This window comes from Limanda limanda, chromosome 5 (assembly GCF_963576545.1).
Source record: "Limanda limanda chromosome 5, fLimLim1.1, whole genome shotgun sequence".
Taxonomy (NCBI): Eukaryota; Metazoa; Chordata; class Actinopteri; order Pleuronectiformes; family Pleuronectidae; genus Limanda; species Limanda limanda.
The window spans coordinates 10177158-10201408 of record NC_083640.1 but is presented as its reverse complement, the minus strand read 5'-3'; the positions used below and the strand labels follow the sequence as shown (position 1 = coordinate 10201408).

Here is a 24251-nt window from a genome sequence, read left to right as displayed (position 1 = left end):
ATATCTGGAAATCTGGCCATCTTTTGGCATGTTTGTATGATGCTGAGGATGGTGGGCATGTGTAGGGAGAAGATATGGATTAATTAAACATGCAGGTCATTGAATGAGTGTTTGGGGGTCCCCCCGAATCAAGGTGTGAATGACTGTTGATGCATGTAAATCACATGGGAATATGACGAAATACAGAAAAACACAATTTCTCCCCCCCAAAAAAGTATTTTCTACTTTCCCAGTTGTGTCAGTGTACAAAAACATTCACCAGCCATGAATTACCACTAGGAGGCAGCTCAAGCCAGTGGATTGTGTGTGTGTGTGTGTGTGTGTGTGTGAGTGTGTGCTTGTGTGTGAGTGAGAGACACAGAAAGAGAGAGAGAGAGAGAGAGAGAGAGAGAGAGAGAGAGAGAGAGAGAGAGAGAGAGAGAGAGAGAGAGAGAGAGAGAGAGAGAGAGAGAGAGAGAGAGAGAGAGAGAGAGACTTGTGAGTACAAGGAGACTTGTGAAAAGAGTCTTAGAGTTGTTAGACCTCCAGGATCCTGGTTGCATATCTGTATCATTAACAGAAGCAGCAGGAGCTGGAGGAGGTAGTGGAGCTTAGTGCATGCTGAGCAGGACCCAGTGATGAGACAGCCTCAACAACAACAACAACAGTGAGACCCTCAACACTCATGCTTCCTCTCTCTCCTCCACGTCTACCTGTGAGTTACGGCTCTCCTCTGGATTATTGCTTTTTCTTTACCATGCTGAAGGCACCTGTGGAGGATTGAACCTGCACGAAGGACAAACTTCTCTTTACAAATTTTGATTTTATTATAATTTAAGCTGGTTTAGTTCATCACCTCATCGGTTTGAGATTTTCTTCAGCTGGAATAATGCCTTGGTGCTGGAGCAGAAACTTCTGGTTTCCAGTGGTGCTGGGTGCTGCATTGGTTGTGCTCACTGCTGGAAATGCTGGACCGGACCAGGCAAGAAGGCAGGCTGGGTCGTCCTCGTGCTATGGAGGCTTCGACCTCTACTTTGTTTTGGACAAGTGAGTATAGTCTGACACACATGATCTGACACAGTTAGATGGGAGGGATTAAGAAGATGTAAAATATAAATCAAAGCGAAAGCTTTGATTTAGATTTCAGCATGGTATATGTCCACTGGTGATATATGTGTGGTGGTCTGCTGCACAGATTATATACAAAGTTGGTGATTGCTGTATTTGATGTTGTTCCTATTTAAAAAAAAAAATGTCACCATGTGGCTGGCTTTTATTTCAAATGCATGCATTTCTGAATCATTGTTTCCTCATCTTCTCTAACTTTTAGTCTGTGCATCTGAAGGTGTACACCGGAGGTTTGGCCTGCCCATTTAGTCATATGGATACTCTCATTTAGAAACGGTCCATGTTTATCTAACCAGTTTTTTGGTGATGCCTGTTTCCTGTCAGCTGTGCAACATGGGCACCTGATCAAAGCTGTCACAGTTTACCGTTTCCATGATCACAATAACAACATTTTAGATGAGATTGGATGAGTTTCGGTTTGTATTGATTTGGAGCTTAATGCACAATGCATTCGTAAGGAAAACTTTTATTTTCATGCTCCATGCACAGGAAGCAAATAATCTCATTGGTAAAATCAGTTCCCAAAATGGTGAGTGTCTCACAGGAAAAGTGTTTCCCTGAGTTTACTTGAGAGGGACTTGAAGGGGAAGCACTTTATACTGTCAGCTAAAATATGCATTGCCTCCTTGGCACTAACAATGAACTTACCCAGACTGTTGTTTTTGGATTGTAGCAGAATACTTACATTATTTAATGCTCTTTTTTTGCAAGATTGGTTCGCTACGAGCCAAAATATTTTGCCAACTAGGTCAAAAGTAAATGTATCATCCAACTCCAGATTTCCTTATCTAGAGGATGGACTTGGTTGTATTTCAGTTTGCATTCTCCCTCTCTCCTTGTGGCTCCTCTGTTTATAGCCCCCCACCTGCCATGACGCTGATGGATTTTCCAGTTGTCCTACAGTACATGTCAGTGCCAAGCCCAGGCACTCTGCTGTTCCTCTGAGGGGAAATAAGGCAATTGTGTTTAACAGAGAGTGATTGTTCGGGAGAACCTTGTTTTAACGACACAGAATTATTTTATGTGTGACCCGACGGCATTTACCATTGAAAATAATCACTGTTTTTAGCTGTGCCTTTTTAAAATAATTTCTCCAGGCCGGAACTTAGCTTGCTCCTGAACAGTGATGTCCTCCACCTGCACTCAATGTCCTCTTGGTGTATCGGCCTGACCTCACTTCTCCATGTCTGTGCTGCCCTCACTCCATTAGCTCCAGATGTTCCAGTGTTTCATCCTGTTGGCTAGACGTTTCTGTCATGGTAACAATGGAAAAATAGGTTTTTAAAGAAATGTTTCAGGAGGTTTTGGTGATTGAAAGACATTTTGAAAAGCCAACATTCTGATACACATTACTACATACTCTAGTTTTGATATTTATAAGAACATAATTAGACGAAAGGAAATATATCTGTACTAAAAAAGCTACTCCTACTACATCTATTTATTTTTACTTCCTTACGAAAACAGAGCAGAGAGGACTTTTTGGCCGTGGTTAGAAAGTCCAACAAAAACATCACAGGGGAAAATGTGAGTCCCAACAGCTCTGTTCTAAGTTCATTAACGAAGAGGAGGTAGTGAGCAAGATGATCAACATCCACACCGACCTGGTTGCATGAAACCCTAATGAGGATACGTACATCTGACTCCAATGATAATAACTCACATAATTAAGAAGAAACAGAATTGCAGGTGCATTATGAAGATGTTAACAGAAATCTGAGGAGCACGACGTATTGCTACTTCTCAGGGTCAACCAGCTGTGTTGCATGAGCATTTATTCTTGCAGAACTATTCTTCAACTGCTCCCTTCAGAGGCTGTTTCCTGGGGGGATCACTGAGTGGTCAGGGGACGACACCAAACAACAACAATGGGATGCAAAATGATAACAATATTAAAATCATAGATTGTATATAAAGGTGGACAATGCATCTCCACTTTCTCCCACTAAAGCTCAGATATAAGTTGTAATAGGGGTGCCGACCTTTTGGAGTGGAGCCAGGTTGTAAGGTGCCCCTGATATTCTGGACCCACTCGAGTCAGTATCAGATGTCAAATCATGACGTTTCACCCTATTTTTAACCAAACCTACAGGAAAAATCGATTAATAAATATTATTTTTGTAACCCATATTCAAATATGAACATGCATCAGTGTGATATAAACAACCTAAGTGACAGAAACCATCTTTGAGAAAAGTGTATTATAAATTTTCTTTGACTTTGTATGTATGGTCCATGTCCCATTCACTAACAGGGAGCACACAGGGGGGGGTTATGACCCAGGGGGCAATTAAGAAGATTTGGCTTAACTTTTAAGTCACAACTTTAGTCTGTGGTTGAAATACATATAAATAAATAAAAAGAGTGGGGCTAGAAAGTTAAGACAAATCCAAACAACCACTACAGAGTGTGGTGAATCATTTTTCTCTCTCTGTCTTGGTTGACTTGCCACAATGCAAGAGTGGTGAGGGGCTTGTATATTTCTGTGCCGTGGGTCCAATGTCTCAAAAACAGTCCATGGTCTGTTGTTAACGTGACAGAGGTCATTGGATGCACAAGTGTTTGATAGGATCCTCACATTTAATTTGTCTTTTCTCTTCTCTCTCAGATCTGGGAGTGTGCAGAACCACTGGACAGAAATCTACCACTTTGTTGAACATCTAGCTCATAAATTCATAAGGTAATAAAAAAAGTCCTGGTTGTGTCATAAAGCAACTGTTGGAAAGGATACAACAAGAACTGATTATTGATTTAACAGAATGCATTCCTCTCTTCCTCTCTTCCCCTTGCCCCCAGTCCACAGTTGCGGATGTCCTTCATCGTGTTTTCCACTGACGGACAGATTTTAATGAGCCTGACAGAAGACAGGTGGGTGCAGATCCCCTCAAAATTAATTTCAATCCTCTGCTTCTCTGTCGTCCATCTAAAAGGAATGAGCGTAATACCAGATTTGGACACAGGTCACACACAGATAGGATTCCTCTGCAGGTTTTTTTTATGATCAAGAGATTCCAGACAGATACTTTCCCTCGCTGTGATCTGATGATAGTGTCGCTGATCTGGACGGCTCATTCATCATTTGCTTTTTGACACATTGTGGGCAGCTTATATATCTAGTCCTTCCTCAGTAGAGTGTCTCTACAGCCACATAATCTTTTCACTGCTTCCCTCACATCTTATTCTACAGTGGACTCATTTCCTGTCTAGCTGCGTGACAGTTTCTCAAGCCAATACACACCGGGGCTGTTTCAATTTATTCATCTGTTACACATTGCTGGTATTTCCTCCAAATTGCTGCTCTTATGGAAACTGTTATTCTCTTACCCTGCCTTGCAGCGTCTAGTTTTAGTCAGAAGAAAGTTCTGAAAATCATCCTGCATAATCAATATTTTCCATTAGATGGTATATTGTCAGAAATGTGTATTAGCTCGTGTTCTGTGTGTCTGCTCAGGGAACGCATTCGCAAAGGTCTGGAGGAGCTGCAGCGGGTTCTTCCAGGGGGAGACACCTTCATGCATGAGGGCATCTTGAGGGTGAGCGGCCGTTGCAGCTCTGAGCTTTATCTCCAGAATATCTCCAAACTTATAACACCACCCGGTCCTGAGCACTAAATGACTCATGCATTCACTGCATGCTACCAGATAAATAGTCCACTGTTTCATTCTGGCTTATCTTTTTCACAGGCCAGTGAGCAGATATACTATGGAAACACTGAAGGTAACATTTTTTATACTGCAAATTACTTTTTTTAATTTGTTATCGTCTGTAAATAATGTTGGTCAAACTTGAAAAATTTTAAGAAAATGTAACCAAGGAAAAAAATGAAACTCTTTGAACTTATATGTGTAAGTGTATTGTTCTGTTTGGTTTTTGGATGAAACTGAAATGAACGAAATAAATTAAACTAAGTTAATGAGCTCAATGCTAAATCATATATTTTAATAATAGCTCCATGATAGTGTCAACAAAAACTGAATATTATAGGCATCATAAAAGTTGACTTTATGACAGAACAGTTGTAATTGATAGAATCAGATTGAACAGCTGAACCTACTCAAATTGACAGTGGGTGGTGTAGTGGAGTTATGAGTGAACATAATATAGTTTTAAAATGTCACAAACCGAATCTGAATAACAGCACAGAATGAGTATTTATTTATAATGGGGAGTTCTGGTATGTTTTTCTGGGATAATAAGTAATTGTGTGACATAAATTACAATGAATAGACTGTGAGAGAAGTAATTCAGGGTGAATTTATAATGCTGCCTATTTATTTGCAAAGTATAATTGGAGGAAACGCTATGAGAGCAGCGTTGACTGAATTCTTTCTGTCTGCAGGTTATCGCACTGCCAGCGTTGTCATCGCTCTGACAGACGGAGAGCTGCACGAGGATCTTTTCTATTACGCTGAGAGAGAGGTGAGAGAGCTACAGAGAGGTTAAATGGGTCTTACAAATTAGAACCAGGTGAAATATGTGACTGTGCACGTGACGGACCACATCAAACACTGCCACCCTACACACCAGCCCTCTGATCCTTCTCCTTGAGTCTGGAAAAACGGGGTCAAAAAAGTCTGTCAGATTTATACATGCGAGCACAGTCGTCCTCTGCACATCTGCCGTCGGATCTAATGATTTATTTGCACCTCAGATCAGCCAGACTCTTCAGGTGAAGGCTTTAGAAACCTGAGAGCAACTATGAGTGCCCTCACAAGGAAGTTTTCACCCCAGCCTGATATGCTGTGGGACGCCTTATTGTCATTCAGTGTCAACACCAAAAACCACAGAAATGAAGTATTGAGCTAGCTGTTTTTGGTTTTCAAGCATCTGTGTGACATTTCAATTCCGCATGACATCTGACTAATATTTTTCAGAAGAAATATGGTGTTACTCAACGTCTTATGAAATCTTTTTAGAGGTCGAACCCACACAAGTCTTTTTTTATCGTGTTTTGAACGATGTTGTGAAATGCAGAGGTGTAATTGAACCCAGGTGTTGAGCTTCTTCCTGTTTTTGCTGTGAATCTGTATCTGATAGGCCAACCGTTCCCGAAGTCTGGGGGCCTCCGTTTACTGCGTGGGGGTGAAGGACTTCAATGAGACACAGGTGTGTGGAAGTGTCTGATGACATCTGGGTTTAAGGAAGCATTATGGATAACAATATTATCAATTTAAAGCTTTGTAATTCAATTTTTTCAAGTAGCTGTAAACTGCTTTAGATTACAAAGATTGTATTGTTTTGTATCAGTTTAAATTGTTTATACAAGTTATTTCAGACTGCCAACTGTGTTCCTAGAAGAAAACCAAAGTTAATGTAAGGACATGAAATGTATTACAAATGTCTCTGAAGCTTTTATCCAAGTAATTTTGGCCTGATCATTGCAGGGGAAAAAAGGCATCTAGACCAATTCGGTCTAGATGCCTTTTTTTCTACTTTGTGTTAAAATAGTTTTAGTTTGTCGTCTATGAAAAAGCAAATTGTTTCATTTTGTTAATAATGTCTATATGTACTGACCCATAATCAAGTATCCTGCCACTGATTCTGCTTCTGATCAGACAATTTCCGAGAACAATGAATGAAAACAAATATTGGATGAAGAAGTGTAAGTGTCACTTGTAATGCCTTGTTTCCTCTGTAGCTGGCAAAGATTGCTGATAGCAAGGACCATGTCTTTCCTGTAAATGATGGATTCGAGGCTTTGCAAGGGGTCATTGATTCGGTAAGCAAACAAGACTAAATAGTTTTAAAGCATAATAACTTATTCCATCCATGGAGCCTGCCCAGGCACAGAATTCCAGGAAAACCTGCTGTTACTGTGACTTTGCTATTGGTCAACACGAGAAAGACAAACATGATCAGAACGTGTGCTGTACCTCTTCAGACCAACCTCCGTGGTGTTTACTAAACGTCGATTGAAAAAAAAAAACAGTTTGTCATGCAGGAGTAGTTGTAACTGGGTTACAAGGTTTGTTGAGGAGTTAAAGGTCAGACAGCTGACTGAGCTGACTGTCACCTGGAGCAGATTAACTAAGTTTAGGAGTGAGACTGTGAGGCATGAATCTCTCATCTTCTTGGAGTTATAGTGGGTTTGTTCCTAGAGAGCATTGAGTACAGACACATCTGCAGAACATACCTGAGAATAAATGGAAACTTCAGACCATTAGTCAAAAAGAGATTGTGAATATGGCCATTAAAGAACCAGAACTGTTTAAAAGCAGTCATTCTGTCAAGACTAGAATATATACTGCAATACAAAAGACATGGACACTACACTGAATTCCAGGATCAAAATAAAGCAGAACAAATGTTTGAGAGTTAAAGGACACTAGAAAGCCAGGGGCCTGCTGCTGCTCTGATGAACTCTGTGAATTCCTTCCCTTCGTCTCCTCAGATCCTGAAGAAGTCATGTATTGAGATTCTGGCAGCAGAGCCCTCCAGCATCTGTGCAGGAGGTAAGAGATTTTCTTCCCCTCCATTCTCCTTAGGATGCTAAAAAAGGTTCTTCAGTATAAGAATAACTCATAAAAACTCCTCATAAGAAGCACAAACGGGCTGTAGTGTCAGGTCCTATGAAGCAAATACACACACAGTGTCTTAACAGTCCAAAGCATAGACTGTGAATAAAGAGAGTCGACACGATAGCCAAAAGTGAAGCCAAAGCATTTTGATAGCCCCCTGGTGGTTGGCTGAAGCATAGGTCATAAACCCTGCTGCCTTAATGTTAGCAGATATGGACAGGACCAAAAAATCAAAGTACACATCCAATACATTTTTCTCAAAGATGCTTTCTCTAATTTTTGTTAGTTCTTATCACACTGGTGTTTGTTCAATTGCTTATTTTTCCAGTAAGTTTAGTTTTAATTAGTGATTTGATGTTGTAAAAATAGGTGAAACATCATGATTGACAGCTGGGACTCACTATCAATTGGTCGACTGCATCTACGAGTGGCACCTCCTCCACTGGGTTCCACCCACTGATTGCTACTGCATAGTATATGGCTCCAAATCACGACTTTAGCACAAGACAGCAGTTGATATATCCTGGATATTTTGCCTTCATTTGTGGAGAGTAGGAGGACGTGGAGATGTGTCGTCCATCTGTATTTACAATCCATAGTCCACAATCGTTTAACCCAGACTGTGTGTCAATATGAGCTTCAGCACGAATTATATCCTTGTTTTCCAGTGTCAGTTTGCCATGTGCTAGGTTTGTGGTTTTAGTCTCAGAGAAACGGCAGCGTCATACCACACATCAAGTATTCACAGTATGTGAATTCACAGTAAAGTCAGTAATTATATAGACAAGGAAATTGTAGTAGAGTAGAGTTTGGATACTACTTTGGAACAAAAAGTATAAAAAACCAACAACGTTATTTTCAGTTGTTCTCTTCTCTTCACCCAGAGACCTTCGAGGTGGTGGTGAGAGGAAATGGATTCCTCCACGCCCGAAATGTTGACAAAGTCCTGTGCAGCTTCCGAATCAACGACACCCTCACCAAAAGTGAGTGAATACCATCTAACTCAAACCAGTTCATTAGCAATAAAAGCAGCTGGAATACATGTAATCAGAATTACGCGTAATTGAGCGTCTTGCTCGTCAAACAACAAGTGAGCCACTCAGCTGGAGTCCTCTTAGATCCAACAAGCATCTATGCTGGTGTTACTGGTATCATATCTGTTTTTACCTTAAACAACGCACTGTGCAATTTTACAACCTGGAAAACCGCCAGAGACAGAACCACACACGAGGCAGACGGAATGAGAAGGCCTCAAGGATACAGACAGTTTCCCCACAACACTTACTGGTGGCTCACTGTAATAGTTGTTAAAACCACTTCCTCCAGTGCACACCCGCAGAAGCTGCAGGAGGTGCTGGTTAAATTTCAAAGCAAGTTATTCACCAGACTCGAGGCCCTAACCCACGTCTGCTCCTCTGATGATGAATGTTTCTTTTTAACCTCATGTTAGTACATCCTCTTTTCTCAGTGATTAGAATTTGGAATTCATTACTTAATCATCATTAACGTTTGATGGCATCACTTCTGTCAACTCTGCTTTACACTGTGGTTTATTGAGATGTTGCAATAAGGTTAAACTGTTTTTTGTAGCCTAATCCATGCATATACTGCATACACAGCAGGCAGTATATTTATGAAGGATTTTGAAAATGCAGCATTAGTCTCCCAGAGAGCCTTCCCTTTAATAATGGGTAATTTGGTTCTGCCATCAACTTTCATCAAAGGCATCTTGCTCTTTAAATCAAATTCTTCAAACAAAGCAAAAATCCATTATTTTCAGTATGAAACAAACTTAAACAATCCCTGTGGATGATTCTTATTTCTGCATGACACATCAGACCACTTCCTGCAGACCATACGTGGATCTGGAAACAACTTGAGTAATATGATCTCCTTTAGTCAGCTCCATTACACTTATTCTCCTCCTCCAGATACATCCATGTCTCCAAATTGTTTACAAACAATTCTCAATTCTCTGGAACTTGTTTACGTCACATCAGGGGTAAACCTTAAATGAAAATAACTAGGCCATGGTTAGCTCAGCTGCAGATAAACATGGGATAGATAGTCTATCAGAAAAAACAATATATGGGCTACATCTTTACTTGCCCTCGTTGACTCGCTCCAGCCCTTAGCATACTTTGCAAATATGGTGAAATGGTGGAAAGGAAAGAAAGAAAGTAGAAGCAATATGTAACTAACATGTGCCGAGCAGATGAATTGGTGTTTGAATTTGTGTTGCCAGGAAAGAGAAGCAGAAAATACAGTGAGGCGTGCTGGGTTTTGGCAGGTCCTGTTCTGAGCTCGCCATTGTTTTGTTGCAGTGGACAACACTTGACAATGTAAATTAAGAGACAAGGCATAAGGAATAGACATTCTGGCATATGTGCTTTTCAGTTTGTTGCCAAGATTTAGATGAGAACATCAATCGTCCGCTAATGTCTGTATGATGTTCCTGCTTGCAGCCACTTTTAAAACCCATGATTGTCCCTAAAAGGCGGACTAATCGACATGTTGCATTGTGTCGGTATAATCTATAAAAAAAACAGGGTATGTAATCAATGGTTCTATGGAATTCTCAATGGTTGCCAGGAAACATCACAGTGGCAGCAAGAGTCCAAGGTGTCAAATAAAGTATAAAGTCTGTACAAATTCAGGAGAATTGGATGTAATGCACCTTGATGTTAGTTGACACCCCCAATAAACCAGACACAGAAGACCCGCAGGTCATGTCTAAAACTGGATTATGAAAATGGCCGACAACCCTTAAAACCAAAGCTCATTCGGATTTATGTTAACCTTCTAAAAACAGACCCAATTGCTAACTATTTCTCTTTGTTCCCAGTCTTTATGCTAAGCTAGCTAGCTAGCATAGTATTTTACCCTACCGTGAGACATTGATCTTCTCATCCATCTCTCTGCAAATCAGCTACTAAGTGTATTTCCTGAAATAAAGTGGCTGACCTATATATTGAGTCTGATAAGTTGCATTTCTTCAAGCAGTCAAATATACAACTGTCTGTCTGACTCTATACTGTCTTGAGCTTACCAACAATAAGTCCCACATTTGGTCTTTCTTATGATTAATGCTAGCTTTAGAAACAATTCAAAGTTGAACTCTGCAGGGCACCACAGTCAAACCTAGCAACTACCAACATACCAACACTTGTATAATAATAAACAGTGTTAAACTTTCTGACTGTTTGCCAGCTTTCCCATCTTTTCACTCAGGGAATTTAAAGAATGGAAATCTGAAGACTGATGGAATGTTTGACTTTGTTGTAGTTTTTTTTCTTCATTCTTTTTCGTGTTGTTTTAATGTTGTAAGGCCATTCTGAGTGCCGAGGTGGTTGCATATTTTTATTTGTACACCCGTACCACTGTGCTGCATGGTGTTTTTAGGAAAGAGCAGTCATGACCTACTGTGCGAATGCGTGTATTGATTTCCTCACTCCTGGGGTATGCTCTCCCCTCGCCAGGATAAACAGACAGGCCTGGTGGGACGACACTCGTTGGAGCCACTTTCTTAAAAAACCAACTAGACAAGGATCTAAATTTTGCCTGAAAAACAAAAGCTGCGGTGAAACAGCTTGTAGAGATGACTCTGATGGGAATACATATGTCCCCGCTCAGCAGACAACAAAGCACAGTTTTTGAAGAAACTCTCTTCTCTAACCCTTTTTTTATATGAGCAAAGGACATGTTGTCCCTTCTTTTATTGAATTAAGATGAAGTAATGTGGCGCTAATCAGTCAGTAGAGAAATCTTTCTGTAATCAGGCCAAATACTGATATAAACTGAAAGGGGACTCGGGTCATGACTTGTGAGTAAAACTCCTGCTTTTCGAGTTTTGTGTGTTAGTGACTTTACCACTGACCATGACCACAAGACAAGACTGGAATACTGGGCTGATTCTTGTGCTGCTTTTTATGATCCCTTTCCCCTGTGTGCTCTAGTGGTGAAGCCTTTGATTGTGGAAGACACATATCTTCTCTGCCCTGCACCAGTGCTTCAAGATGAGGGGATGTAAGTCCTAGATTTTATGTAAATGAATGAGAGGTTTCATCTGCTCTGTTTTTAACGACCCCATTTATGACAGCTGGAACTTTTTTTTTTTTCAGGGCAGCAAATCTCTACGTCAGTATGAACGAAGGTCTCAGTTTCATCTCCAGCTCAGTCACAATAACCACTGTGGGATGTGTGAGTACAATTCACTGTACTAGCATTTAGCTTTGAAACTGGAATATTATGAGGTCATGGTATAGCAATAATGATATAAAACACACACATAAAACCAATCAAAACATCTATCCATACATACAGTGGGCCTGGCACCAATCCCAGCTGTCATTACCGAAGAAGGATCAGTCAAAACAGTGAAATACAAACTTAATAAACATTTGTCTAAATGATGGATGCAAATTATTTGAGGTTTTTCAGTGCAAGCAGTCATTGTCTTTGGTGTAACAAGCTTTGAAAAGGCTTCTTAAGATCAAAAGAGCCTCTTTCCTACATGAAGCATCGAGCCCAGAGAAGTGGTTTACAAGGATTTAGTGCTCTACTCATTCAGACTGTGGGAGTTGACGTGTCTGTCTCTGTTACAGTCTGACGGGACCATCCTGGCCATCGCCCTGCTCATCCTGATGCTGCTCCTGATCTTGGCTCTTCTCTGGTGGTTCTGGCCTCTTTGCTGCACTGTGGTGAGTTTTCTCAATCACCAATGCAAAAATAAGATGCACACATGCTGCTTTACAGATGGCTACTGGTCTAACTAGCTGCTTCAAACTCTAGATGGTCTGAAACAGGCCTGGAAGGCAGCAATGTTGCTTGTGGACAATGCAACAGGCAGCAATGCCTTTTCCAGGTCTGTCTTGTCTGGCTAACGCCCCCCCAGGGCATCTTATTAACCTTAACAACACTCTCATGGTGAGAAGGTTAGTCATGAGTCAACAAGGGCATCTGGCTCCTTTGGATCCCTGCAGCTGAATTTAGTCCAGAGAAGAAGGTCAAGGCCACTGGGTGAATGTGTGTTTAAGTAATTATTCTGCTGTTTAAACAATCTGTGTTTCTAAAGGTCACAGCGGGTGACCTCTGAGGTTCACCTCTCAATACAGCCTCAGTATATACACTGGAAGACTTAGTCAATTATTCCACCAGTAGTAGCTCTAAGTTTCCAACTAGTGACGTGGAAACAGAAACCCACATAGGCCGAATGTTTTGGGTTAATATCTTTGTTACTATGGTGGTTTTTAGAAGCAAGATAGCTCTCCAGGAATAACGTTTTATGAAAATTATTTTTATGACAACCTTTTGCTCTGCATACAGTAACAAGACACACTGTTTCATGTGGTCAAACTGCCAATATCACGATATATCAACAAACTCTCTTGTTACTCATGTTGCCTTCTGTCAAAAGCTGTATTTCTCCTTTCAAATTAAAAGCGGGCTGTCTCTTCACAATCCAGTCCAATGTTTCCAGAGCTGGAAACAGCATAGAGCTGAGAGGTGCCAGAGAAAGATGTCAGCTTTTACAACATGGCCTCCCTTTACTTATTTTTTCTGTTCATGTCCATTTCTTTGCAAACTGAACTCTGTGCAAGTAAGTCTGTTTAGGAAAAGCGATGCTAGGTTACCACAGCGAATCGTTTCGTGTTCCAGTATTTGGAGACACATGGAGGAAAATCCCAAATAAGAATCAGGATTCCTTAATTTGCTAACTGCATTAATGTGTAGAAGAAACCGTGTTGGAAAAAACAACACTGCTCATATACTTATATACGGGCGAAAGAGAAGATGTAGATGGTGAAAGACAGACTAAACTCTACGTGCTTAAAACTACATTCTGTCTGTGTGCAATCCTTCGAGGCTGCTGCTGTAAAACACACTCGGAAAAATGAAGTTAGACGGATAAAAAGTAAAAAGCACATACTAGGATAAACAAAAAGTATAAATCCTTTATACAGAAAATAAGAGCAGTTTTTCTGAGCATGTGACTCCTATATTCTCCTAATCAACAACCTCAGGACCAAACAATCTGGATTTGCAGATTTCTAGGTCAGTATTGAAAGAAAAAAAGATCCAATTCCTCAGCCATGTGTTGTGTAACCATCTTGTTGCACACAGAGAAGACATTGCTTTAACACGCAGATGATACACGAGTGTGTGACTTCTGTCATCTTCCCATGTGTAACAACACGTTCCTTCTTTCTCCTCTCATGCATGTCCCCCCCCCCCCCCCCCCACAGATCATCCATGAACCCCCACCTCCACTTGAAGAGGAGAGTTCGGTGAGAGCTGCTCCGTCTCCGCTTGATCTCTTTCTTATGACTCAAAAAGAAAGGAAAACAACTCATCATATAATATTCAGACATCTGAAAATGTTTAGTTTGTGTAATTGCTGAGTTTACTCTGGCAATTCGAACCTCAGCAACCACGCTGCGTCATTCACTCACTCCCTGGCGTGAAACGCAGATTTCATTCATTTAGCAGTTCATCATTTGGGAAGTGAGTTAACGCCCTCGTAGAATAATAAAGAAATCCTGACTTCGACTGTTGTTTTCTGCACCTCTATGTCCTGTTTAAACACCCCCGTTTTGTAATCCAGATTTTTATTCATGGTTTCTGGAGCTGGAGCTGTTCAGACCTTCGTGGAAAAAGTCCAAATTTAACCAATAACATTATTTCGATAACCAAATCCATATAAATAAGGTACAGTTGCCCAAAGCTTGCATGCAACTGCGTGACATATCAGTCTGTACTTATTTACTCAAGTTAAACTGAAACATACGATTCACTGGAGAATTTGTTTGAAAACCAGACTCCAGTGGCAGCCACGGCCTCAAAGACAACTTTCAGACTTCATTATGGTTTCCTGTGTAAGACATCCTGGTAGATTATGAATCTTAGAGGGTGTATTAAAGAGCCGAAACATCACAAACTTTGCCCAGTGGGCTTTGTAATGTCCTCTAATATGACAGGCTCAGAGGGGACAGAATGGGGAGAGCAGACAGAGTATTACCTCAAATGAGCCGCATGGTGACAAACCATTAGGAGTTAGCTCCTGGGTGATTATTGGGCATGTGTACATTAACCAAAAAAGCTGGTTAGCTGTAGGTGGTAAGCCTTTTAGATGATATATCACAATAAAACCTACGTCCTGCCCCTGTCCCATAGGATGATGAGGACTTTGATACCCCCAAGAAGAAGTGGCCGACTGTGGATGCTTCCTACTACGGAGGAAGAGGAGTAGGTGGGATCAAAAGGATGGAGGTGAGATCTGATGACTTAATTAGAAAGGGGGAACCTTTAAAGTAAACTGCTTAGGTCATTAGGGCTGCTCTAAAAGGCATCTCTAATTATGGAGCACAACAGCAGCTCTCAATTTAACTGCACGTATGCAGAACCATCTTTTTCCCCATTTGAAACATTAAATGTGGTCTGTGCAACTGTCATCATTTTGTGTCTATCTTCAGGTACGCTGGGGTGAGAAAGGTTCCACAGAAGAAGGAGCAAAGCTGGAAAAGGCCAAAAATGCCAAAGTGAAGATGCCAGAGCAGGAGGACGAGCTGCCCTCCACACGGATTCTCAACAATGGCATGCATAAACCCCCGGGGCCACGCAAGTGGTACTCGCCAATCAAGGTACCAGAGCGAGTCTGCAGATGCTCTTTCAAGTCTCAGCACTGACAACAACTAGGAATGGCAAACATATAGAAGTTATGTGTATGCACATACAAAACAAATGGTGGAGGATTTGTGAGACATAAAGCTCAGCTTTTTTTTAGTTTATAAAAGCATTTACGATTGTTTAATAGCTTTGCTGAGACAATATGTTTCTTTCCAGCTGTTAGCATGTCGGCCTACTGCAAAAGTACATCTGTTGCAAATTTTTCCATGTTAATCTGGCTGTAGACATATGAGTAATGGCGTTATTAAAATGTTGTTGAAAGTAGCATGAGATGTGTTAAGGTAAAAACGTTTTGGTGACTACTGGCACACAGGCCCATCCTCCAGGGCCAGCACAGGGTTAAAGGAGTTGTTCTGAAGCCTTCCCAGTCAGTGGGGGATCGCTAATAGAAACCAGACTCCTGTTGGACTGACCTCCAGGGAGCAGCACTGCACACCCAGCACTTTTGTTTAGTGAGGGAAAACAGCTGCATTGTCTGCCCTTATCCTCAAAGTATTTGCTGTGTTCAAAAGTATGAAGAGCCAGTTCACAAACAGCTGAAATGATTTCGGTGAGACACTTTGACACGACTGTAGGAATGGGGATAATTCTGTTCATTTGGAATGCAGCTGCAGTTTGGTGCACAGTGTGGGAGAAAATACTAAAGGGATGATTTTGTCTTCTCTGTCTTTCCACAGAGCAAACTGGAAGCATTGTGGGTACTTTTGAGGAAAGGCTACGACCGTGTGTCAGTAATGAGGCCTCTCCCAGGTGACAAGGTAAGAAAAACACTTCACAAGTAAACTCATGCATCATTATTCAGCCTGCAGTTTATCTTAAATGACATAAGGCATTGGTTTTGCATTAGCATTTGTCAGATTGTAGATTTGTTTGCATCTGACAATGCTGAGTAAATAGACCAGCAGTGAGCAATAAGTTGTGCACAGAGAGGCTCATGGGAAAACCTGCAGGGAGCTGGGATTGATACTGCAGTGTCTGGCTACTGCTCTCACCAATCTAACGACGGCTGGTGAAGTCATCATGAAAAGGAAAATGTATTTTATCCAGAGTCCAGATTGTGGGGTGGAGGGAAGTGGTATGTGATACAGTATGTTACAAGCTGGTAGAATGAATCTGAATCTGGTGATGGACAATTTGGGGGTTTTACAGCAAAAATACGCAAACAATTCAAACATGGAAATTAAAAAAAAAAGGCAATTCCCCTGCAGTTCCAGGGTACGACGACTTCAGTTAAACATGAACTGAATATCAGAGAGCTGGAAATGCTCTTCCACTCATGTTATTTTTTACTCTTTATTGATATCTATCACCAACAAATGCTTAAAAATGACATAAATCCAGAATGTGTGTGTGAATGGTTGAAAGTGAATTTTACTTTGAAGTGCTTCAGAGTACTTCAGAGTGCTTCAGTTGATACAACAGTGACAGAGAAGATTGTAATGTGGGTTGACTGCACTTTAGATAACATTGCACCAAAGACAAGCATTACAATCGCTCTCATTCACAAAAGTAAAACAATGTGTAATATGCTATTTATGGACATAATGGAGCTCTTAAAATTGCCAAAGAAGATATGTTTATTTTTTCATGCACACTTACACACAATTTTTAGTCTACATTGATATTATTACAGATATATAAAGAGGATTATTGATCCATGTTTTATAAGACAAAACCTCATAACACTGGGGCCAGACTTACAACAGCCTATTTCAACAAACATCAAGGCTGTGGCTCAGGAGGTAGAGAGGGTCGTCCATCAACAACCTCCTCAGAAGCTTATAGCAAATATACTTTTTCCTGCAAGTTCCAAATAAATCTTTAGATTTGCAAAATAAAATAAAACACATTGTTTTAATCACCTTTAGCTGCTGTATGTGTTGAACGATAAATGTAACACCTTTTTACAGCCTTTCACACTTGAGACCTATGAAAGCCCCTCACAGCTTGCAACAACAGAGTGGAGTTTACCACAGAAACAACCAGGCCCAGTGTCTAAACAATGAGACGTTAATGCAACACACTGAGACTCTCTACAGATCTGCTGCAGAACTAGAGACAGAGAACAAAGCTCTCCACAGAGACTGTGAGATCCTTCAAACACAGTTCGGTGACTGAAAAAACAATGCTGACCTTTTCCACTGTGAGCAAAGTTTGAGACCTGGGAGCGAGCGGGAGAGAAGTAACTGTCAATACACCGATGTGAGAATGTCTCAGAGGTGAGAAGGAAAGAGGACGTTTATGTGAGAAGAAGATGAAAAATTACTTGCACATGGATTCAAAACATGAGGTCGGCTGTTCCATGTTAGTGAAGTAACGGTCACAGTCAAACCAGCACTGGAGTTAAATTCCCAGGGGCCCGTTCCTCGCTTTATTCCCTCCAGTACAGTAAGTGTTGCTGATGCACTGCTCTGTAATTAGACGTGTAGGAGTGAATCCTCCTCACTATAAAGCTCTTCATTAGTGCACTGGAAAAAAAAGGCTTGGGTCAAGAATCCTTGATGATTTGCAGTAAACAAGCGTGTTCTGGTTGCAATTAGGAGTCTCTTGTCGAAACCTCGCTTTTATAACTTCCCCTAAATGAATGCAGCGGCGGGGGGGAAGAGGCCAGTTGATCCCACTGACTGGTGCCTCAGAGAAACTTAAGTCAGGTTCCTGTAACAACTCATAAGTTTCTGAGCCAGTAAAAGACTAAAGGGATCAAACACAGGGAACAGCAGCAAGTTAGAAACTCAACATCGGACATATTCCAACATTTTGTTATCACACATGTTCTCTTAGGTCCGACTGATTTTAAGAATAACTAAGACACTTCACTGTCGGTCATACTAAAGGAATACAAATACAGGTTCTGTTGATTTGTTCCATCCTTGTCGATTGTTTAACATGCATCATTTTCCCTTGAGGTCATTTTGCCCTGGTGGTAACAGGAGCAGAGCTTTCACTCCTTATCAGTTCCCTGCCCCTCCCTGATCCCCTCGGCTTGGCTGTCCAGGGGTGTAACTTGTTTCTGGAATATGATCGTCTCTCTTGCATGACCTCACAGAGTGATGGCAGGTTAACTTGTTCATTTGAGCAGAGCATTTACAGTACATGCTCCATAACGCCCCCATAAATTCCCTATAATTGCCCATAAAGCTGTGATTGAGAATTATAGCGTGTGCAGGCTGAGGTCTGTTGACAGTAAAGTGCTGTTGTGCAGATCTGTGCTGACAGTAGATGAGGCCTCAGTAAGTGAGAGGCACACAAACGTCTGCTCCAGTCATCAGTCCGTCTGATTTGTAACAGCAAGCAGCGAGGGACGTTTTTATATCTTAGACTAATTCAGCTGTCAGAGCAAGAAAAGTATGTGTTTTGTCCAAGAAATATGATTTAGACAAGCAGACTTCTTCTAGCAAGCAGCACATATAGTTTCTTTCTTTCCCATTATCTATACTGTTTATCCTGTAAAGGTCGGGCTGGACCTAATCACAGCTGATATTGGGCGAGAGGCGTGCACACCCTGGCCAGGTCGCCAATTTAACGCAGAGCCAACGTACAAAGACAAAAAAACATTCACACTCAAATGGTCAATTTAGAGTCTTCAATTAATATAATCCCAACCTACGTGTCTTTGGACTGTTGGAGGAAGCCGGAGTACCTGGAGAAGAACCCACACAGACACGAGAAGAACATGCAAACTCTACACAGAAAGACCCCCGGCCACCCAGAAACAATAACAACAATTAATCTACTACATGAAGTTATTATAATGACAACTTGAACATATCATATCAACTTTATTTGGGATGTCACCCAACATTGGTTCTCTATCACTCTCTCTGTAACATATTGAGCTCAAAAACTGACACAATTAAACAAAAGTCAACTGAATGCACTAATAAACAAAAGTCGCTTAGCTTCTTGTTAGAAAAAAAGCTTCTCCTTTTCTTTTCAATCAGTGGACAAAATAAATACTATTATGACCCCTTGCATTTAGGCTGGCACATATTTCTCACTCATGATTTGGTGTCAGTAAACGGTTAGCTTGCCAGCATGTTGGATAAAGTCACTGAGAAAGTCAGCTGCTGAGGGTTCATTATGTGTCAGTTTCAGCTTCATGAATCACGAAACTTTGTGGATCTGGATCAGAGGACAACGAGAATTTCCTTTTCCACTTTCTTTAACATTGTGGGATCGGGTCCTTCTCAACATTTTCCCTGATTTCCCAGAGAATAATTCATGGGTCCTGATGGAAAATGTGGGCGATGAGGGGACTGTTGGTGGATGTATGTTCTCTCTGAGTCACATACGTCCGGTCGAGGCAGATGGCCGCCCACACCGAGTCTGGTGCTGCTAGAGGTTACTTCCAGTTATTGAGGGAGTGATTCTCTCCACAGTCACCAAAGTGCTGCTCATTGAGGGAACTGTTGGGTTTCTCTATCATTTTAAGGAGTAGGAAAAAGTGCCTTGAGATAATGCATATACAAATAAAATTGAAATGAATTGAATTGAGCGTCCTTCTAGTTCACTCTGCAGTGCCCTAAGAAATCCCCACAATGGAACAAAATAACTTTCTGCCAACAATACAACACAAAAACTCTGTTTTGAGGAACTACAGGGACAGTGTGCAAAGTGATGCTGGTTCCCAAGTGTCCAACATCTAGATTTGTTGCTCATTATACAGTGAAGGGAGTTAGTGTCGGGGAGGAGTGGATGAGAGTGTTCAAATCTTTGCCCTAAAACCAGATGCTCCACTTGTGTTGCTCACACACGCAACCAACATGTTCTTCTTATAAATGCTTTTGTTGTTTTTAAATTTCAGGGCAAATGCATGAACTTCACCCGCATGAAGTCTCCCCCCCCTCGCTACCCTCACTACAGCCACCACTCATCTCCCATCTACAACCCCCCGAGCCAGAGTCCACCGCCACCGCAGGGCACCCTCCCACCGACCCCCGGCAGCCCTCCATCCTCTCCGTCTTTCTCCTCCTGCACCCTCCCGTCATTGCCTCCTACGCCTCCCCCCACCTCCCCAACCCCCTCTCCTCCCATCACTCCTCCCCCCTACACGCCACCTCCCAACCGCGCTCTCCCTCCGACCAACATGCCCGCACCAGCGCCGTCTGCGGCCTCATCGACCCCTTCACCTCCTGCCTCCCCAACGGGCTCCTTGCCTCCTCCTCCACAGGGACCTCCTCCTGGTCGAGCCCCTCCCCCTGCACGCCCACCGCCTCGCCCTGGGCTCTGAAGCTCCAGCCTGGGATGGGAGAGAATCCCACAAGTTTGAAGAAGGCAACACAGAGTCCCACCAGCAATCAGCACATGACCACCCTTGATTAGCTGGAGGCCAGGACATGTGGACACTTGTGCCACGCTCAGCGGACTGTGGCCTTTCTGCCTTGTGAAGAGGAGCAGCGAGGACTTTTTTTCTGCTATTTGTCTACAGTGAATGTTGTACACATCTAGCACAACAGTGCAATTGCTCTGATGCTTGAATTACAGAGACGTTCCCTATGAATGAGGTCATGCGGGCCGGCTGAAAAACATTTGCCTCCCCGGACCTGTGGGCTGTCCAGGCCCTGATGACTTCACCATGAGATCACAAGATTGGATGAACCCGAATCAGCTGCTCAACAAGGAGCCGAGTTGTTTTGAAAATGATCACTACACTAAAATATGTGTAACGTTTCAATCTTTTCTAATAAGAGATAAGAGGAATCTGAAAGTCCCTGTTTTTCTGTTTTAGAAGGTTGAGCAACTGCATGCCATCGTGTTTGAGTCAGGATGTTTGTTCTATTGTTAACATGTCTACTTGGTTTTATACATCATACACACATCTTTAGTTTGTCTATTTTTGTTGAATAGACCAACTTTTTTAAGTCAAAATTTTTGATGTTAGAGAAAAATCCTTGCTGTTAAGAACAGCAATGAACGTGACTGATCTGAACGCAACTTTTGACTTCCATAACCTAATAAACCACCCTAATGTGCACATAGGAGTGAACAATAAAATGGGATTCAGATACTTAACTTTACACCTATATACAGGTGCATCTGAAAATATTACAATAATACAACAAAGTTTGAGTAAATTACCATAAATACTGTGTATCTTGTCATGTGAATTTCTCAATAGTCACGCACAAGTCATTACAATTGTTCTTTCTGGAAGTTTAATTCTACATCTGCAGATGGGCATCACCGTACAAAACCATGGCAAAGATTTTATACAATGAGCAATGACATACAGGACACACAGCACTTTTATACATTTCCAAGCTCCTCCTGGAGAGGAACACATGTTATCGATTAAATAGGTGACCAGTATCCTGTCTTCTGCTCTGTATCAGGCCCCTTGAGTTAAACATCTGTATTATAAGATCTCTTATCAATGTTTTACAACCAACTCACATCCCTGTCATGTTAATTAATTGTTAGGTGACCCTGTGAGTGACAAAGTCATTGCTAGGTGACCATGTGAGTGAGGAGGTCATTGTAAGGTGACCATGTGAGTGACAAGGTCATATAACATAAGTTGCTTGAGCAACACCCTTATATGTAAGGGAATCCATTTGCTCATCTTTCTATACATCAAAGTGGTTCCTTCCATGATTCAATGCCCAAATGGTCAAATTGCCGCCACAATCTCTTGGTCAGTGGTCCAAAGTCCTGTTTTCAGATGCCAAGCCACATTAATGCAATAACTCTAAAGGAGGCCTTGCCAAGTATTGGCTGAATTGAAATCCTTTATTGATTGATCTTAGGAAATACTCAAATACTTTGAGCTGTAAGACGTAATCATCACAAAACCACTTGGAAATATTTTCAATTTCACTTTACGTGTATGAATCCAGAATATATTGAAGTTTCCCTTAAAAAAATTACTTTTCGACAAGCACCTTGAGATGCACCTGTATAACTGATATGGCGTATGCTCTGTCGATCAAGATGTGGACAAAAACGTGTCCAAATCAGGGAAACACTTTGCACATTGTTTTGCTCATCCAGCCACAGCCTCTTACGAAAGCTGGTGTTTTATGTAAGTAATCAATTTGATACAATAACCATGTGTGTTCAGATCTGTGTGTGTGTGCCAGAGAGAGAGAGAGAGAGAGAGACTAATGTAATGTATCTATTCATGACTAGAGGGAGTCAGTTGCCAGTTTCAACAAATTTTTTTGCACAACATCCTTGCAGCATGGATCACAATAAAAGTGTTCTGTTCCACGGGTCACATGAAGTTCAGATTGATATGAAGCTGCTCTGTGATGATCAGAGGATCGGCAGCAGAATGCAAAGCAATCACAATCAGAAAGACAGTATGCAACTCTCCGTGGATACAGTATGTAGACACCCATGTCTGTAAATAATCAATAATAAATAATAAAAGTGTACAAAAGAGGTTCTTCTGTATTCGCTTCAAAAACCAGGTGAAAACAACCTCTGAACCGGAGTTTGTTCCCTCAGCTTTCATCAGAAACCTGTTAAGACTTTATATGTTTACTCTCGTCTTTCCTTCATTCTCCCAAAAACATATTCCACAGAATGTTAAGATATCAAGATGTTCTCTAGCTTTCAAATTAAATCCATGTTTTATTCCATGCTCAGTGGAACACTAAGTCAGAGAACTGGTTTTGCTGCTGGGGTCACTGGGTTCACACAGTGGAGGGCAGATGAATACAGAAAGCACACAGCGCGCAGCTCCCTCCCTATGACGTGGGAGAGAGAAAAAAAAACTGATTCCAGATGTTCATACTGTATGTTGCATTATGTCACATCCACGAACGGGGTGAGATACACCTTGGAAAATATAAGACGCCATCTAATCCTCAGGAAATCTAGAGTGGCTGCAGAGACTTTGAGCTGCTTCTGATCGTTGGCGGCACAATTTGGGGACAAATTCTGAAGAATCTACACTGGCTCAACTAAAATGTGTCTTCAATACAATCTCCTGGTTACCTCCGCCAAGTTGTTTGTATCTAAGATCACTCAAAAGCAACTGAGAGATTTCCATGAAACTCTGTGGAAGGATGCAATATGAGGCAGGAAGGAACTGATTACATTTTGGTGTGGATCCAGGTCAGGGGGTGAATCCAGGATTGTTTTTCACTTTCTCCAAAAACTGCAAAAGTAGGACAGTTATCAACATTTAGCTGATTTCTCATAGAATTCATGGAATTCATTAAACTACTAAAAAAAGGCGTTTGTTCATTCAAGTTTTTGCACCTGTGCTTCTCCATGTGTGCAAAGTAAGTCTGCATGATAAGCCATACCACGACCTTGAGAAAACTCAGTCGATTTATTACAGCTTATGCTTTAGATGCAAAAAAAAAAGTAAATAAACCATGGCACTCTTGCTATGGACAAATAAAAAGAGTGGCTGATGTGTGGCAAAGACAAAAAATGCATCTACACATGGCAGCACACTGGTGTTCTACAGGCGGACGTGTCATGATTTAGTTCACAAAACTATATTCACATCATAAATAAGCATCAATTAAGGTCCCAACACCTGCTCCTGGTTACTCACTCACTCACACTCAGGACGCCTTGATTGAAGCTGGTGTGCTGCTTTGGTTTCAGTGAACCAACTGTCTGCTGCTGCTGCTCAAGGGGATTTGATCTGAAATTTGTTTAATAGATGAAAAATTACCCACAATGCTCCCCACTGTTGAAGAAGGGAGAAGGAGATTGTTGGGAGCCATGACTGTTGTCTGCTATTACTCCGCAGCTGCTTGTGAAGCCATTGTTGTGGTGACTGTGCAATGAAAACCTTCTGAAAACTGCGCTCGGCTTCACCAGCGGCAAACATTTGTACCTGAGCTCTTCTCACGGGATCGACTTGGAGTCTTCGGCTGCTCCACCTGGCCTTCATCACAGACCTTCAGAAACAACAGCTGCTCTCTTCCATGTGGAGGAAGAGGAAGGAGATCTGTCAAATGGTTTAATTGGGTCCAG

General features: G+C 41.6%; 1 protein-coding gene across 1 annotated transcript; it reads left to right on the top strand.

The window, feature by feature from the left end:
• Positions 1 to 477: 477 nt before the first annotated feature.
• Positions 478 to 22695, top strand: LOC133001872 (anthrax toxin receptor 1-like). The gene is made up of 18 exons (XM_061071581.1): positions 478 to 1026; positions 3716 to 3787; positions 3904 to 3975; positions 4559 to 4640; positions 4791 to 4824; positions 5447 to 5526; positions 6145 to 6213; positions 6746 to 6826; positions 7499 to 7559; positions 8510 to 8608; positions 11582 to 11651; positions 11747 to 11825; positions 12230 to 12325; positions 13871 to 13912; positions 14799 to 14894; positions 15098 to 15265; positions 15989 to 16069; positions 20116 to 22695. The coding sequence occupies exons 1-18, from the start codon at positions 869 to 871 to the stop codon at positions 20539 to 20541; spliced, it is 1866 nt and encodes a 621-aa protein (XP_060927564.1). The 5' UTR covers positions 478 to 868; the 3' UTR covers positions 20542 to 22695.
• Positions 22696 to 24251: the final 1556 nt, after the last annotated feature.

Bases quoted from the DNA above. Each gene is read 5' to 3' on its own strand.
- LOC133001872 (XM_061071581.1), top strand. From the start codon at position 869: ATGCCTTGGTGCTGGAGCAGAAACTTCTGGTTTCCAGTGGTGCTGGGT. The intron at 4,825-5,446 runs GTAACATTTTTT...TTCTGTCTGCAG, and splicing joins ATACTATGGAAACACTGAAG to GTTATCGCACTGCCAGCGTT. The intron at 16,070-20,115 runs GTAAGAAAAACA...TTTAAATTTCAG, and splicing joins GGCCTCTCCCAGGTGACAAG to GGCAAATGCATGAACTTCAC.